General features: G+C 44.0%; 1 protein-coding gene across 1 annotated transcript in view; it reads left to right on the forward strand.

Moving 5' to 3' along the window:
* LOC142948211 (multiple PDZ domain protein) overlaps positions 1-15591 on the forward strand; it is a 35914-nt gene that overhangs the window by 3504 nt on the left and 16819 nt on the right. The window contains exons 4-19 of the mRNA XM_076090077.1: positions 298-366; positions 525-647; positions 1007-1090; positions 1820-1927; positions 2042-2144; positions 2290-2381; positions 2777-2990; positions 3212-3286; positions 3885-3964; positions 4129-4275; positions 5910-6095; positions 6266-6427; positions 6792-7001; positions 7704-7865; positions 10031-10154; positions 12085-12283. Of these exons, the coding sequence (XP_075946192.1) occupies positions 298-366; positions 525-647; positions 1007-1090; positions 1820-1927; positions 2042-2144; positions 2290-2381; positions 2777-2990; positions 3212-3286; positions 3885-3964; positions 4129-4275; positions 5910-6095; positions 6266-6427; positions 6792-7001; positions 7704-7865; positions 10031-10154; positions 12085-12283 (2138 nt within the window). The remainder of the gene's footprint in view (positions 1-297; positions 367-524; positions 648-1006; positions 1091-1819; positions 1928-2041; positions 2145-2289; positions 2382-2776; positions 2991-3211; positions 3287-3884; positions 3965-4128; positions 4276-5909; positions 6096-6265; positions 6428-6791; positions 7002-7703; positions 7866-10030; positions 10155-12084; positions 12284-15591) is intronic.

Here is a 15591-nt window from a genome sequence, read left to right on the forward strand (position 1 = left end):
GAGGTAGTTTGGTAAAAGGAAGCAATTTATTTTTAAAGTCCTTGAACCAAACCAATATATATGTATATATATATATATATATATATATATATATTATACATATATATTTGTTCTTTCAATTGTAAAATGTAGCTCATCACCATTCCAAATGTCACATTTTATAATATCACATTACATTGTAAAACTCAAGCACAGTTGGATATTACATCGTCTGAAGGCTTCAGCTGATCGTAAGAGGCAACTCCATGTCATTTCAGGTTTGCTCGTGTTTTACGCTTGACATTTTTTTATTTTTAGTACTGCACCCCACCTCGAATCTCCCGCACCATGTCGATGGGGAGAAACCTGTCTGCCATTGCTCATGAGGTACAGTCGGCTTACATGTGAGGTGTTACTGTAGAGCTGGTAAAAAGTGGATGTAGATTAACAATGAAAATCACACTTGTTTAGCACTTGTTTCACTTTTCTTAATACCACTCTAATTTATTTCTCCCTCCCTCTTCTGTTAACCGCTGCCACGTTAGAGGCGTCATGTGGAGATGATAGAGCTGATTAATGATGGGAAAGGGCTTGGTTTTGGCATCATAGGAGGGCGGAGCACAGGTGTCATGGTCAAGACCATACTTCCTGGCGGAGCTGCCGGACGGGTAAATCCACCTGCCAATCAACTGCGTAGCCAGACCTTATATAGCAAGTTAAAGGAATAGATCAACATTATGGGAGTGATTCCCTTTTATTTTCTTGCAGAGAGTTAGATGAGAAGATCGACACCACTGTTACCGAGAGTGCTATCATTGTTCTCACCTAACTCTCAACAACAATAAGTGTCTTTCCAAAATCTTATTGATGAATGCAATCTTAGAACCAACCATCAATATACTCAGATGTTGTATTTAACTGAAGTGTGTTTGGTAAAGTCTGCAAAACGTATTTAAAGATTCTAACAGTTCACACAGTACAACACAGTACAACAGTACAATGTTTGTGTTGTAACGGGGCTCACTAGGATAAGCGCCTGCGTAGCAGTGATCAAATCCTGCGCATCGGAGATACGGATCTGGCGGGCATGAACAGCGAGCAGGTGGCACAGGTGAGTCTTTGTCTGTAATGATAACATGTGTTTAAATAACAGCCAGGTCTGACCCAGGCTCTGTGTATCCGCTGTTTACCACCAGAAAGTAAGTTCCATAGAAAAGCTGGGATTGATTCTACACACAGTGGAGGACGACAGACACAAACGGGCCTAGGTTACTCTTAAAGGGCAGCTGTCTCTTAAAGGCAGGGTTGGTAATCATGAGAAACTAGCAAGAGTACGCTAGATTTGAATAATTATCCAACCGAAAAATCCCAGACCAGTGTTACCAAATCTTTTCCAATGAAAGTAACTAGCAGCGCTAGCGCCAATAGTTGCTTAATCAAGCAAGAAAGTCTCCAAGTCGACAACACTGACAGCCAACACTGACAGGCCTTCCTCCAAAGCCACTCCCCCAAAAATGATCAATAAGAACGTAAACAACAAATATGACTAGTTGTCTTGTTAGCAGCTTGTGGAAGACTCAGATGGCCCGTGCAATCAGTACATTTGTGCCGAATGAAATTATTGGACGGCCTTATTACAGTTCAGCAACTTTTTTTGTCAGAGCATTTTATTCTTTGATTGCTGTCGGGATATAATGAGGATTTCAACAAAATATATCAAGAAAGATTGATATTGATATGTTTTTGAGAACGATTGCCAACCCTGCCTTTACAGATTTTTTAAATTAAATTAAATTTATTTATGACATGCAATTGTCACACACTGACCACCTGACCGCAGGTGCTGCGAAATGCTGGTACCAAGGTGAAACTGCTCATCGCCAGGGATGTTACCAAGGACAACCACCTTTCCTCTCCTGTCCTCAGCCAGGACAGCTTGGACGGCAAGGTGTGAAATAGAAAAAAAGTCAAATGCAAAAAAGGATTATCAGAGGCATTAAATGTATAATGCAATATTCCCGATAATAACATGGTTTGTTTCACTGCTGGTGCTTCTTCACAGCTCAACGACTTGAATGACGACTATGAGTTCAGCGTGCAGTTCACTAAGAACAGTCAGGGCCTGGGATTCACCATTTCCAGCTACATAGGTGACCTAAACTCAGGTAACCATATCTACCGAGTTATCATCAATATTCCAAGCTAGGTTGACGGGAACAAACTGGGAACAAAATGATGAATGATACCTGCTAAATCCGAGGCACAAAATCAATGCTACCTTCTCCTCTTAATTTATCTTGGTCTGCTCAGTCTACAGCGCCGGTGTGATAGTGAAGAGCATAGTGAAAGGCAGCACGGTGGATCAAGATGGACGCATCTACGTCGGAGACATCATCCTATCTGTGAGTTCCTGCGAAAAGCTTTATTTTATTTGTTATTGTGCCCTCTAAAGACAAATACCTTGTTCTCTGAAATAATTTCTCTGCTGAATGTTACCGGTTCTGGAAATCTGCACAGTTTGCATCTTTGAGTGGTTTCATATAAACCAATTAGGGTCTTTTTAAGCCGATGAAGGGGAATTCTTGTGGTTTTGCTTTTACTCCCATCCATCTCTTCATCATCTCTTGTTTTCTCCTAGGCTTTCCATCTTTTATTTTATAATTACTATTGATTTCTTTTTTACTTTCCGTGTGTCTCATCTACAAAAGAATGTTGCCTCTGTCCCCATCATACCTGTGCTTTCATCCTGGCTCTCTTCCCCTACTCCCCACTGATACATTGTCCCCCTCTCCCTCAGGTGGACGGGGCGAGCCTGCAGGGCTGCAGCGAGCAGCGCGCCATGGAGATGCTGAGGAGGACGGGCCCCCTGGTCCGACTGAGGTTGCTGAGGAAGGCTGTCCGCCTGAGTCATATCCTGCCCCCGGTCCCTCCGCTGCAGCCCCTCCGACACTCACACAGCTTCCACGAGGGCAATCCCTACAGACTGGGCCTCAACAGGATTCAAGAGACAGGTTGCTTTGTGCTGAGAGAGGGGTTTTTAAAGTAGCATATGGGGAACAAATTTAGTAATGATCCACAGCTGTTACCTGCCCAGTCAGTTAAATCATGATTGAAATAACTTTCTGATACCTGCTCAAAATAGAACAACGCTTGCTGGCAATTTGTACACATTCTTGTGTGTTTGGATCCCTGCATGTGTGTGCTCAAAATGCGCCGCCCCCCCCCCCCCCAGGAATCTGCTCCCTGCGTGAAATCTCCCGGCGAGCGGCATACGCCAACGGACGTCCCCGACACAGTTCCAGAAACGGTAAGCTCCTGCTTCCCGTGCTGCACCGCGGTCTGGAACCGCATCAGGGAACTCGGAGTCTGATATGCTGATTGGACTCGGGGAACGGCGATGTGGCAGCGAGGCATGCTCTTAGATGGGTGTCTGTTTATAGCGTTGTTTGGTCGTGTGTTTATCCTACTAATTCTGCTCATTCCGGAGGATTTGTCCCGTGCTCCGCTTGCATGTGCGGCTTCATTTAGACAGGCATTTCTTTTGGGCTTGATTAGAGAACACAGCCAAATAAGCCCTGATTGCTGCGAGGTTTTAATAGAAGAACGAGAAAACGTTAGTTTGCCAAGAAATCACAAGATGGTGTGTGTGAATCTGTGTGCCTGTGGTGTGTGTGTGTGTGTGTGTGGGGGGGGGGGGGGGGGGCTGTCTGAGTGGTTGTGGTTGACATGCTGCTTTGCCACGAGAAGAATTATGTTGTTTTTTCGCTATAAAACAGCCAAAGTGATGTTTTCATATAGGGTCCTATTCTTTATTGATCATCCAGGGCCAGGAACTACAGGAATGGGAATGTGTGTGTATAAGTGAGGTGAGGGTGATTGTCTTTGTATGTGTGCACATTTTACAGGTGTGAAACTGACGCCGGCTGAGGAGGAGGACCTGAGGAAGAGGTGGCAGCATGCAGTCGGACAGCGATATGAAGTCATTGTACGTCTCTGTAGTTAAAAATAATAATTTACTATGACATGCATAGAAAAACTATTAGTATTGTACGTATGTGAATGCTTTATTATTTTATTTTACATGTAATTTCCAATTCAAAGAAGAAAAACCCTCCCTCTTCACCGCTGAACTTCACACCACTCTTTTAGGTGTGTCAGCTGGAGCGTTTCAGTGAGACAAGCGGTCTCGGCATCAGTCTGGAGGCCCGGGCGGGACATCACTACCTGTGCTCCGTTTTACCCGAGGGCCCCATTGGCCAAAGCGGCAAGATCTTTACTGGAGACCAGATATTGGAGGTAACCGACTCGTCTGCAACTCAACTCAGCTCAAGATACGAGATCATAGAAATAGAAACGGAGTAGCACGGACATCACCATCCGAATGTAGCAGGATGGTCGTAGCGGTGGACATTTTAACATGTACCGTTGTCATCGCGTTGTAGCGGGCTGACCTCCGTATAAACCTAGCTGACAAGTCGCAAACGCACAGAGAGGTTTTGCAGTAACGATTGTTAAAATGTAACAATTTAATACTTCATCCGCACTCTTGTCACGGCGTAGCAAAGCCCAATGCTGTGATCCCAGATGAGTGACAACTTTGTTTGGCTCATTTTCTGTAACCAGCGTAGCATTATAGCATGTTGGAATTAGCAAGGCTAGTTAGCTTCAATGCTACGCTGGTTACAGAAGTGAGCTGAAATGGTTGCAAAAAGAAACTCTAATTGTACAGAAGCCTATGAGAAAAGGACCTCACTTGATTTATGACCTCAGTAAACATTGTGAACCTGAGTTTACGGTCTCAATCTAGCTTCAAGTCTTCTTCAATACAGCATGATGTTTATTTTGTAAACTATGGTCCCATTTAGAGTAAAATAGACCATAAAGCAGGGTATGCTTTATGACGGGGCTACCATCTGATTGACAGGTCGCGACCCTCGGCGTTGTCCGGTCAAGGAGTTGTTTGTGATTTTTACCTCTTCACATTTTAACCCTTTCACAGTGTGTTTTCAGTTCATGAAAGTTAATTGAAACTTTCTGGTCCAGAAAAATGTCTTTTTTCAGCATTTGTTTGTACTCAGGTTTGTACCCTGTCGTGTCACTTCTGGTTGCAAAAAACTAAGATGGCGGCATCCGAAATGCCGATTGCTAGGCTTCAAAGCCGTAGTCGACAAACCAATAGATGACGTCATGGTGACTACGTCCACTTCTTGCATACAGTCTATGGGCATATTGCATTTTAAAGACATATATCTGAAACAACACCAGTTATCCACCACACAATTTCAAGTACAGCATGCAACATAAGAAGGTGGGTGTGAGTACGTGTGCCTCTGCACATTTGAGCTTGCCCTCCTCCCCCTCCGCTGGGCCAGTTCACGCACCCACGCGTATCGTTCATCATGACGAGCACTCAGATGAACTCACGCACAGTAGCTTTTTGCTTGCTGTCTAGAAAACACTGCAAAACTGTCTGGTGTCCTACATGTCTCTTTTGAGCATGCAAGCAGACAACTGTGTCGCAGCTCAACCACTTTCATCTCCCCCAGACGACATCTGCATGGCGACGCTGCTGTTCAGCTCTGTTTTTAAATGAGCCTCGCTCGGTTTAGTTTACGCTTGAAGCTTTAATTGTTCCTGCTGTGACTTGGTGTGCTGTGGCCGCTAATTGCTCGACACCCCAAAACTGAAATATCATGAAAAATATCGAATTTTAGGGAAGATTTCACTCATCATCACAATCACAGGAAGAAATACTCTGTCAAATTCAACGTTAACCTCTGATAATCAGCACAGTTGTGTTTTCTCAGGTCATTTTTGAAAAGCTTGAAGCATGACTAACTGACCATAGGAATATCTATTTTAGAAAAACACTATTACTATTACTGCAATATTAGAAATATACACATGTATATTAAGTATCCTCCTGGCAGGTGAATGGGATCCCTCTCATTGGAGAGACACATAAAGAGGTGGTCAATATTCTGAAGGAGCTGCCGAAGCATGTCTGCCTGGTGTGCTCGCACATTGTACCCCCGGCGATTCCAGACAGCGATGAGGAAGAGGACGATGACCTCCATCTCACCCTGAAAGAGCTGCTGGCCGAGTTCAACGACAAGGTGAAGGCACACATTGGTGAAAGGGGGAATGGAGGGGTCAGGCATTAGTGTAAAACAGTAAAGACCACATTGGAATTGTTACACATCCTCTGCATTTGACATGCCACTCAGAAAATGCCCCCGACATCGTGAATCAATCTCCTTCCCTCTGTCCCCTCTGCTTGTCCCAGTTGGACCAGGGTTGTGTCATTCCCTGTCCCACGGCTGAGGACATCACCAAGCGCGGCGTGCCCCCCATGTCTCCTCCTCTGGCCATGTGGGAGAGAGATGCTCAGCTGGTCGAGCTGGAGAAAGGCGAGTCGGGACTGGGCTTCAGCATCCTGGACTACCAGGTCAGAGACATGCCCCCCGAGCCCTTCTGCAGATAGAACAGACTGGAATAGGCTGCGGTCTAAGAATAGCAGTGTCAGGTTGGATAGGGCGAAGACAATAGAGAAGCATGTGGAGAAGCATGTGGAGACTGGAAAGTCGTTGTTTTAGGGTAATTTTAGCATATTTCAGCATTAAGGCTTTACTGCCATGTAAGAAAATAAGAGCTTTACTACAGCTGGTTGCCGCTCTGTGAAACCACACAATCCATAGACTTTTATACCGGTGCCTTTTTATTCTGTTGTTTACTTGCATTCATCTATCACACGATGCATCTAATTAATCTCAAAGTCCTTGTGTATCTGCCATCCTTGTGTCTAACTCTAGGATCCAGAAGATGTCACCAAAACAGTTTTGGTAATCCGGTCCTTGGTGCCCGGAGGTGTAGCAGATCAAGACGGTCGCCTGCTGCCTGGTGACCGACTCATGTTCGTCAACGAGAGTGACTTGGAGGGCTCCAGCCTGGATTACGCCGTGTACGTCCTGAAGTCCACCGGCTACGGCCCTGTCCGCATTGGAGTTGCCAAACCACTGCCGGTATGTAAAGAGATGGGGGTGGGGGGGTTATACCATATACACTACTTCATGTTGCAAAGTACTTAAAAATCCAAATAGAAAGTGAATCTGTTTTTGGCTAATCCAGCAAATTGAATAAACCAAATTAAGTTGCTTCGCCACAATATTGCAAAATAGAAAAACATGTATAAATTCACTACTGTTTCAAGGAATTCCTGCTCATTGAATGTTCTAATACATTAATACAGTAATACATTACTATTATGTTATGTGTCTGACTGTAGACACGTTATATATTGTCATACAATCTACTGTATATCATCATATAATTGGCTGCAGCATCTGTACCCATAAATTCAAAAGTGGACTTTTTATTCAGGATAGTTTACTTTTATATTCATAAACTAATATAGATATGCAAGACAATTACCTAATTGTGTGGGGTTTTTTTTCTGGAGAGCACAGCATTTCTTCCCCTTACTGTTGTGGACTTGTGGCTTAGTAACAAGCAACACGAGAATCCAGTTACAGGACGTCTGAATTTTTAATGCAGCTGAGAGACGAACACAATGCTCGACCAGACTACAGGTGGAGAGAGAGGGGGAGAGGAGAAGGAGGTGTCTAATTTACAGTCACCTTCTTTAGCCTCACTTTTGAAGCAAATAGACCTTTTTTTTCTTTTAAACGTCTTGATTTCAACTTTTGGAAATTTTGCTTTCTCAGCTGGAACTGTGCGGCGGCTTGACGCCCATCTCAGAGAGGAGCCTGAGGGTTTCCTATGATGACACCGACAGCCACTCTCAGAACAGCCTGCTAGCCGAGGCGACAGAGGCTAACACCAACTCCGAGGACAACAGCATCATTCAGCCGTGTTACATTTCAACGGTATGTCAAACAGCAAAAAAAAGGATTTACGGTTTATTGATATTGCCGGAAAGTTATTTTTACATATTTTCTGCTGACTTTTTTGTGGTTTACAAAACCAGTAGAACTTTGGTCCACATGAGAGTAAAGGGCAGGTTGTCTCTTGCAGTTGCCTTGACAAATAGTTAGGTGCTATACTGCAGAATTATTATTTTCAAGCACCAGTTCTGTGTATACTCTCTGCCGAACATAGATCTGAAATAAATAGAATTGTCAGTCTTCTAAATTTGAAAGTTCCAAATCTGTTATTTTGTTCATAAAAATCATGCACAGCCACCAAACTGATTCTCGTAAACCAGCATTTGCTTGACGCTTTGGACTCAGCAGGAAGCATCTTTGCTGTTACACTAACGCCGCATGTGTCTGAATCTTGTGGTCCATCACACAGGAAGCGTTGCTCATTACCATGTAAACTGTGGGTCGCCATTTTGAGCTGCCCCGAAGGAGATTACCATGACGGCGTTTGTCCTCTCCCTTCACGTCCTACAGCAGCGAGCTTAGAGCTGGCTGTATCAATATCACTAGGCCAGGTAGAGAGAAAGTGCTCCGTGTCAACGACTTTGTTTCTCCATTGTGGTCTCAACTCAATCCTATTGAGGCAGCCCTTTTGTTCTCACTTTTGCTTAATTACCAACAATTGCCTCTCAATGAAAAGTGCTTACTGCTTGCACGACATTGGCGCCTGGTCCAGCACAAGGGCACCTTAATGTATCTCACACACACACACACACACACACACACACACACACACACAGACCCAGAGCAGCAAGAGTCAGTGTGTTCTCATCAAAGACCGGCTTGTTGCAAAGGTAACTTCAGAACTTCAGGGCTGCTTGCACTTTCTGTGAAGGTTCAAAGTCGATCTCCTGGTTGCCCCTTTTTTTCTTTGTGAAGTGCCCCAGGGGGACCAAAGAATCTTCCTCTCTGCATGTTTTACATCTCAGAATTACTCCGAAGGCTTTCTCCCCGGAGAGTTGATAGTTGTTTGAAATCTTTTTTTTTTATCACATCAGAAATCTGATTGGTCGTGATGATAGTAGGTTAGGACATTGGTGCATAATGGTGTATTTTTCTAGAAGTTAGATCTGCTCCGTGTACAATAATGCGCGCAAGAGCTTATGTTGTAGCAAATCTGCAACGGCAGCAGGGCCCTCGGGACGGCTTGTCGGTCGGTCGGTTGGTCGGTCCACGATTTTGATCCAGACTGAAATATTTTAACAAATGAAATGTATCTCAACGCCTCTCTGAGGTTGATATTTTTGGTTCAGGAGTCAAACATCCTGATAAAACAAGAGTCTAAAGCCGTGCTAGCAGCTTTGTGAGGTGTCCAAAGGTTTGCTTAAAATTCGCTAAACAGTTGAATGGAATGGTTTAGCAGGTATAACATAAACTATGTTTGTCATCTTATCATACTGTATGTAATCATATTGTATATAAGAAGTGGACTTAGTCATCATGACGTCACCCATTGGTTTGTGGAGTGCCTTTTTGAAGCCTCGAGTTCAGCGTCTTGGATTACGGCCATCACCATCTTGGCTCTTTTGCAACCAATGAACGGAAGTTACCATATTTGGAATGTGAGAAGTGACATAGATAGCCAGATACGGCTCTGGTAGCGGCAGTGACCTGTCAATCACAGTAAGCCCGCCCTAAAGCATACCCTGCTTTATGGTCTATTTTAATCTAAATGGACTATAATGTACTAAATGAACATCATGCTGTATTGAAGAAGACTTGAAACTAGAGATTGAGACCATAAACTCATGTTTACAATGTTTACTGAGGTAATAAATCAAGTGCGAAGTAGATTCATTTTCTCATAGACTTCCATACAATCAGACTTATTTTTGCAACCAGAGGAGTCGCCCCCTGCTGGTCAGTAGAGAAGATGCACGTTTTAAGATACTTCGACATCGGCTTTACTCGGCAGAACCGGAGGTTGTCGCCTGCATCTTACCTTCGCATTTTAGCATGCTAACAGCTGAGGCTGTTGAGCTAGAGGAAAAGTCAGAGGATCACCACAGTCAGCTATCCTCTGGGGACCATGACTACCTGAAGAAAGTTCCATGACAATCCTTCCAATAGTTCCTCCCACTCATTTGTGCCCTCTGTTATACCTCTTGCAGGAAAACCGGCTGCGGCATCGTTTCCACCTCATGGAGGACGACTACAGGCAGCGGGCGCCGCCTCTGCCCCACCGCACCAGTTTTGAGAGGACAATCACTGTTGTCCGGGGCAACCGTAGCCTTGGTATGTTCTACGTCTTTCTCATGGTGATGGTGTCTTGGTGTGTATACGTCGCCGGCACGGCGATAATGGCGCTAATAGGCGGTGGTGATGACGACTGCCCCGAAGAGTAGTGGTGTGCTCCTCATACCTATGAGGAGGAGATGATTACTGTGTGTGTGCGTGTGTGTGTGTGTTTGTCTGAGAGGCTAGCATGGGGGTGCATGAGCAGCAATCCATTAAAACCAATAAGTATATATTAATCTCTCGATACATTTATGTTTATACTCCAGTGCTGAGAGTTTATTGGTTATTCAAACATGACAGGATGGAAAACAACAGAGTATAAGGCGCTCCTGCACTTTAATCTAAGGGCACTGTGTAAAGCACAAGGAAACAAACTCATCACACTACTTTGTGTGTGTGTGTGTGTGTGTGTGTGTGTGTATGTGTGTTAAGATTATGTAAATGTTCATAGGTAGAAAAAACAATCAAGGTCATAACCTGCAGTCTGTGTGTCAGTGCGTTCTTTGGTTTTCATCTGTTTAAATAGTTGTAGGTCTGCTTGCTGAGGTATTTAATGCAGCATGGTGTTCTGGATATCCAAATGTGGAGGGTTTACAGATGTTCTGTGTTTTATGTTCATTTAAATATATTTGAACTTCCAAGCAAGTATCTGTAAGGCCCGAATAACTGGGGATTTTTTTCACGAGCAATATTATTGTAGTACTATTTGCACTACTTTATATTCTTCCTATTATTAGGTGCCATGTCCAATTCTATCCAATGTGCAACTATGACTAAATGCCCATATTTGGAGATGCTATTATGTACAGTACGTAGAGCGTATGGTTGGTTTGTACTGCAAGGACTGTATGGCTTTCAGAACAGGCTGTTAACGGAGAAGCTTTAACGGATCATAATGAGGTCTTTGTTTTTTTTCTTGCCTTGCTCGTCTCAAAACATGAATACATGCAGCCTGTTTAGAAGTTTTTGTTTGTTCTCGAATGGTGTGAACCTATTGCACTTACTGTACGTTTGTGGTACCATAAATAGTTTTCGTTGAGGTCAAAGCAAATAGATTTTCATGTGGGAGTTATTGTTAAAAGTTCACGCAGCATTTTGTTATAGAAAAAAAAAAACGATGTATTTTTGATGCTGTGTTAAAGTAAATTATAGCACCCTGGGAAGTTTGAGACATTCATTATTATCTCACCTCAGTCTTCCTCTCATGAAATGTGTGACTTCTGTTCGTCTTGTCAGCATCCGTAGCCGTGTATTCCAGGCACTATGATTGTATTGTAATTTGAATGTAATACCAAAAAAAATCCAAAACAATCAATAAACGATTTATTTGATCAAAAAAAATAAGCACAAAGTCATTTCTTTGACCAACTTCAAATTATGTACGACCATAGTGTTGTGGATGTGCGTAGTCCTCCAGTAGATGGCAAAGTAGTAATGCAGGCGCCGCAGACTAGATTACCTAATTCGTCGGTTGTAGCCCTTCCTGTCTGCAGAGTGTGTGTGTGTGTGTGTGTGTGTGTGTGCGTGTGTGCGTGTGTGTCTGCTTCTGCCTGTTTGCATTAATGAAGTGTTTGTGTAATCCGCCTAGCGTCTGATTGGATCAAACCAAAGTCAGGTGTTTGTGCTACTGGCATCTGCTTCCCCTGGATTCACCTGCGCCCTCTGTGGGTGTCCACGATTGCGCGCCTCTGTGACGGATGATGGCGTGTAAATGTCAAACATGCGTAGCCATGTTTGCGTGCTAATCTGCCTTAGTGTCTGTCTTGATTATGCTGATTATTCCCGCTGTCAGGTGTGTTGTTTGGGTGACTGTCTTGTCTGTTTGGCATGCATTCAGTATAGCCTTAGCCAGAACCTCCACTCACCTGTGCCCATGTCTGTGTCTGTGTGTGCGTGTGTGTGTGTGTGTGTGTGTGCGTGTTGGCAGGGATGTCGGTGAGCGCTATCAAGGACGGCTCAGGCATGCTGGTGCGCAGCGTGGTCCAGGGGTGCTCTGTCAGCCAGGATGGCAGGCTGGGGGTGGGGGACGCCATCTTGGCCATGAACGGAGAGCCTACCTCCAATCTGACCAACGCCAGGGCCAGAGCCGTGCTCCGCAGACACTCCGTCATCGGGCCGGAGATAAGGTGAGGAGCCAGTCGCTGTCCCAACGGCAGTGACAATAGTATTTGTTCTGGGCTGAAAAAAAACAAACAGAACAGGTGCAGCTCACACAACTCTGTGAAAGCTCTGCAGAATCAGTTTCCTCTTTGGAGAAGCCAGGCTTAATATGAGGAAACTATCAATAAGCCGTCACAGGAAGTGAGCTGCTTTTAAGAGCAATAGGAAGAACAGATTCAATGATTCCCATCCCCCTACAAACCCATTGATGATGACCCTCCGAATCCGATGCATTTCTAACTGTGTCACAGGCGTGCTGCAACCCCCTGGCACAAAATGTACACGGGATCACTAGATACTGATATGTTGACATTGTATTTCGATGCCACCGCTTCAGCGGTGTCCGGAGGCGTTATGTTTTTGTGTCGTCCATCTGTCCGTTCTTGAGGGAATTTTTTCTTTTCTTTGGCACAAACCTCAACCTGGACTCAAGGATGAACTGATTAGAATGTGGAGGTCATAGGTCAAGGTCACTGTGACCTCACGCATGTCCCTTTCTCGCGATATCTCATCCTTGAGCGAATTTCGACAATTTTGGCACAAACGTCCACCTGCACTCAAGGTTGAACTCATTAGTTGCTACCTCACAAACACGGAGGTAATATTTAGTGTGTGGCTAACATGTAACAGGTAACATGGTATCCTGGCTGTTTCTAAGAACTTTGTAGATCACGACACAAATCAACATTACAGCAAGAGCATCAAAATATGGGGCACTTTTATGGCACATTAAAAACCCAAACTGTTTCCAGCCAGTTATTTATCACAGTTATTTATATTACTTGCATTTGCTTGTTCCCTCATGCCATAGTTTAAACACGTCCTTGCTTAAATAAACGAGTAAGCTCTTAGTTTAGAGTGAATTTTGCGAATTTTGAAAAGTCCTTTGGGTATGCAGAGAACAATCATCCACTGAACAAAAACAAAGTAATTGAATACTGCTCACATTTTCTACATATTGACAGTGTGTGCGCCTCGAATGAGTGAGTATATGGTACTTCATAAATATGAATATGCGCTCTGCGCAGTCACAAACAGGACTGTCACCGCATCATCGTGGATAAACGTTCTTGTTGCACTTTTGGATCTCCATCACCACCTTGTTTTTTTTTGACACTGCGGTCGCAGTTGAGTGAGGCACTGCAGACATGTTAAATGATGATGATGAAATTTTAAAGATTGCCCGAGGGGGAAATTGGGTCAATTATAACTTGCTGTATAACATCAGCAGTTACAGCTCCACATCGACAATGCTTGTTTGGCTGATTGGAGATGCGCCCCACCTCCACCACCGTGCTGCCCTGCTAAACACCCACACTATCTCTCTCTCTCTCTCTCTCTCTGTCCCCCTCTCTCTCTCTCTCTCTCTCTCTCTCTCCCTCTTGCTTTTACAGGCACACACATACACTTATGCACACACATACACAACCCTTCAATGGTCTAACCTCCAAAAACACCTTTTTCCTGCTATGGGAAATATCTCTGAATAATTCATCCCTCATCTCACCTTGAACAGTGTGCTTCTGAATAAAAGAGTGTTTTAAAGAGCCTCTCATAGATGCACGCCACAATACACAAACACACACACACACACATACACAGACAACCACATTCTGTCTTCCTCTATCACCCTCACGCACACGCTCTCGCTGCCTCCTCCTGCTGACAAGCACTGCAGACAAACTAGCGGAGTGGAGGCAGATGAGTTGCTTTGGCAGCCTCAGAATAAGACCGACATAGATGGGTGAGGGCTTGTCACTATCAAACTGCCTCTGTTGAGACACGACAGGCTGTCCACATGGCTCAGTCACAACAGCTTAGCGCGGAGGACCTCCATATTCAATCTGCCACCATGAGAGGAATTGTCTCTTTCAGCTGAATCAAACTGCATGTCTAGGGGTAGCGTCACACAACAATGGAAGCTGGAGGAGGGGTATGGGGCTTTAATGATGTCCTTGACGCTTTACTTATATGATGTTGTTTGAGCCATAGCTTAGGTAGATCTGGGTTTATGCAAAGCATGTTTTTACTTATTATGAGTGTTGTGTGTTAGGAAAATCTTGGAACCGTCTTGAATCAGAAATGCATCTTTTAGTATACGTTTAGTCAAAAAAAAAGAAATCGTCTTGTACGAACTGCAGCACAACCAATGTGAATAGAGTGGGGCACATCTGTCATTTTAGAGCACCTAAAAACATTTGACATGTAAGACAGCAGCCTTAAAGTTAGTGATTGTTTTTCAGGTCTGCAATATAAAAAGTGCGTTACTAATGGCTAATTGATTACTAATGATGCTTCGAATTATTTTGCATTATTTATTATACAGCTTCAGGTACTTCCAGCTTTCTCTTCTCTTATTTAGTGGTGTATAGTTGTTATAAATAAAGTATGTATTTATGTGAATCGGGAATCCAGATTGTTTCCCCTTGTGTCCAGTGTTTATGCTAAGCTAAGCTAGCCGGCTGCTGGTTGTAGCTTCATATTTAAAGTACAAACATCAGAGCGCTGTCAATCTTCTCATTTAACTCTTGATAAGAAAGGGAATCAAATAATCTTCTAAAATATCAGACTATTCCTTTAAGCAGAAACGTTTAATTCTTTCCTCCTGCAGTGACAGAGGTAAATAGAAAGGTGCACTCAGTAGAGTGCAGATGTCTGCAAGGTGTGCGACGACCATTGCTGTATTGTATGATTGTAATAATACAACCCACAATTGGCTAACCCAACGTCTAGACACCAGGAGGCTATAAGGGATCGTAAATCACACTTCATTCAAACTCAAAAACAAGCGGTGATGTATGCAGGCAATCGTCTCAAAGTCGTTGTATAAGACATTTCATACAAATTTGTTGAGCTGTTCGCTGTTAGCTATTTAGACAATATATAAGTGAGCACACTGTCTTCCCCCGTTGTGCCTCTGGGCGCAGAGCAGCGGCCGAGGGGTACTCAGCAGGGTGTTTACCGGTAAGCCCGTTAGCTATTAGCTGATAGCTAAAGACACCGTCCAAAACACTAAAAGTGAGCGCACTCAGCTGTGTTATCACAAACAGCCCCCTACCGGCCGGGGGCTGGTTAAGAGTAGTGAGTGAGGAGCCAGCAGACAGTCAATGGCAGTATAAAACATGCAATAATAGGTGTTTTGAGAAAGTGTGGGTCACCGCAACCATGAGACGTCCTTGAGCATGCAGCCATAACTGGCCACCCAAAATATTATGCAGTTTGCTGCAGCACAATGCAAAATTAGCAGTGGACAGACACAGAGGAGCACGCACGC

Source organism: Anarhichas minor, unplaced genomic scaffold, assembly GCF_050575085.1.
Source record: "Anarhichas minor isolate MPS153535 unplaced genomic scaffold, ASM5057508v1 ptg000012l, whole genome shotgun sequence".
Taxonomy (NCBI): domain Eukaryota; kingdom Metazoa; phylum Chordata; class Actinopteri; order Perciformes; family Anarhichadidae; genus Anarhichas; species Anarhichas minor.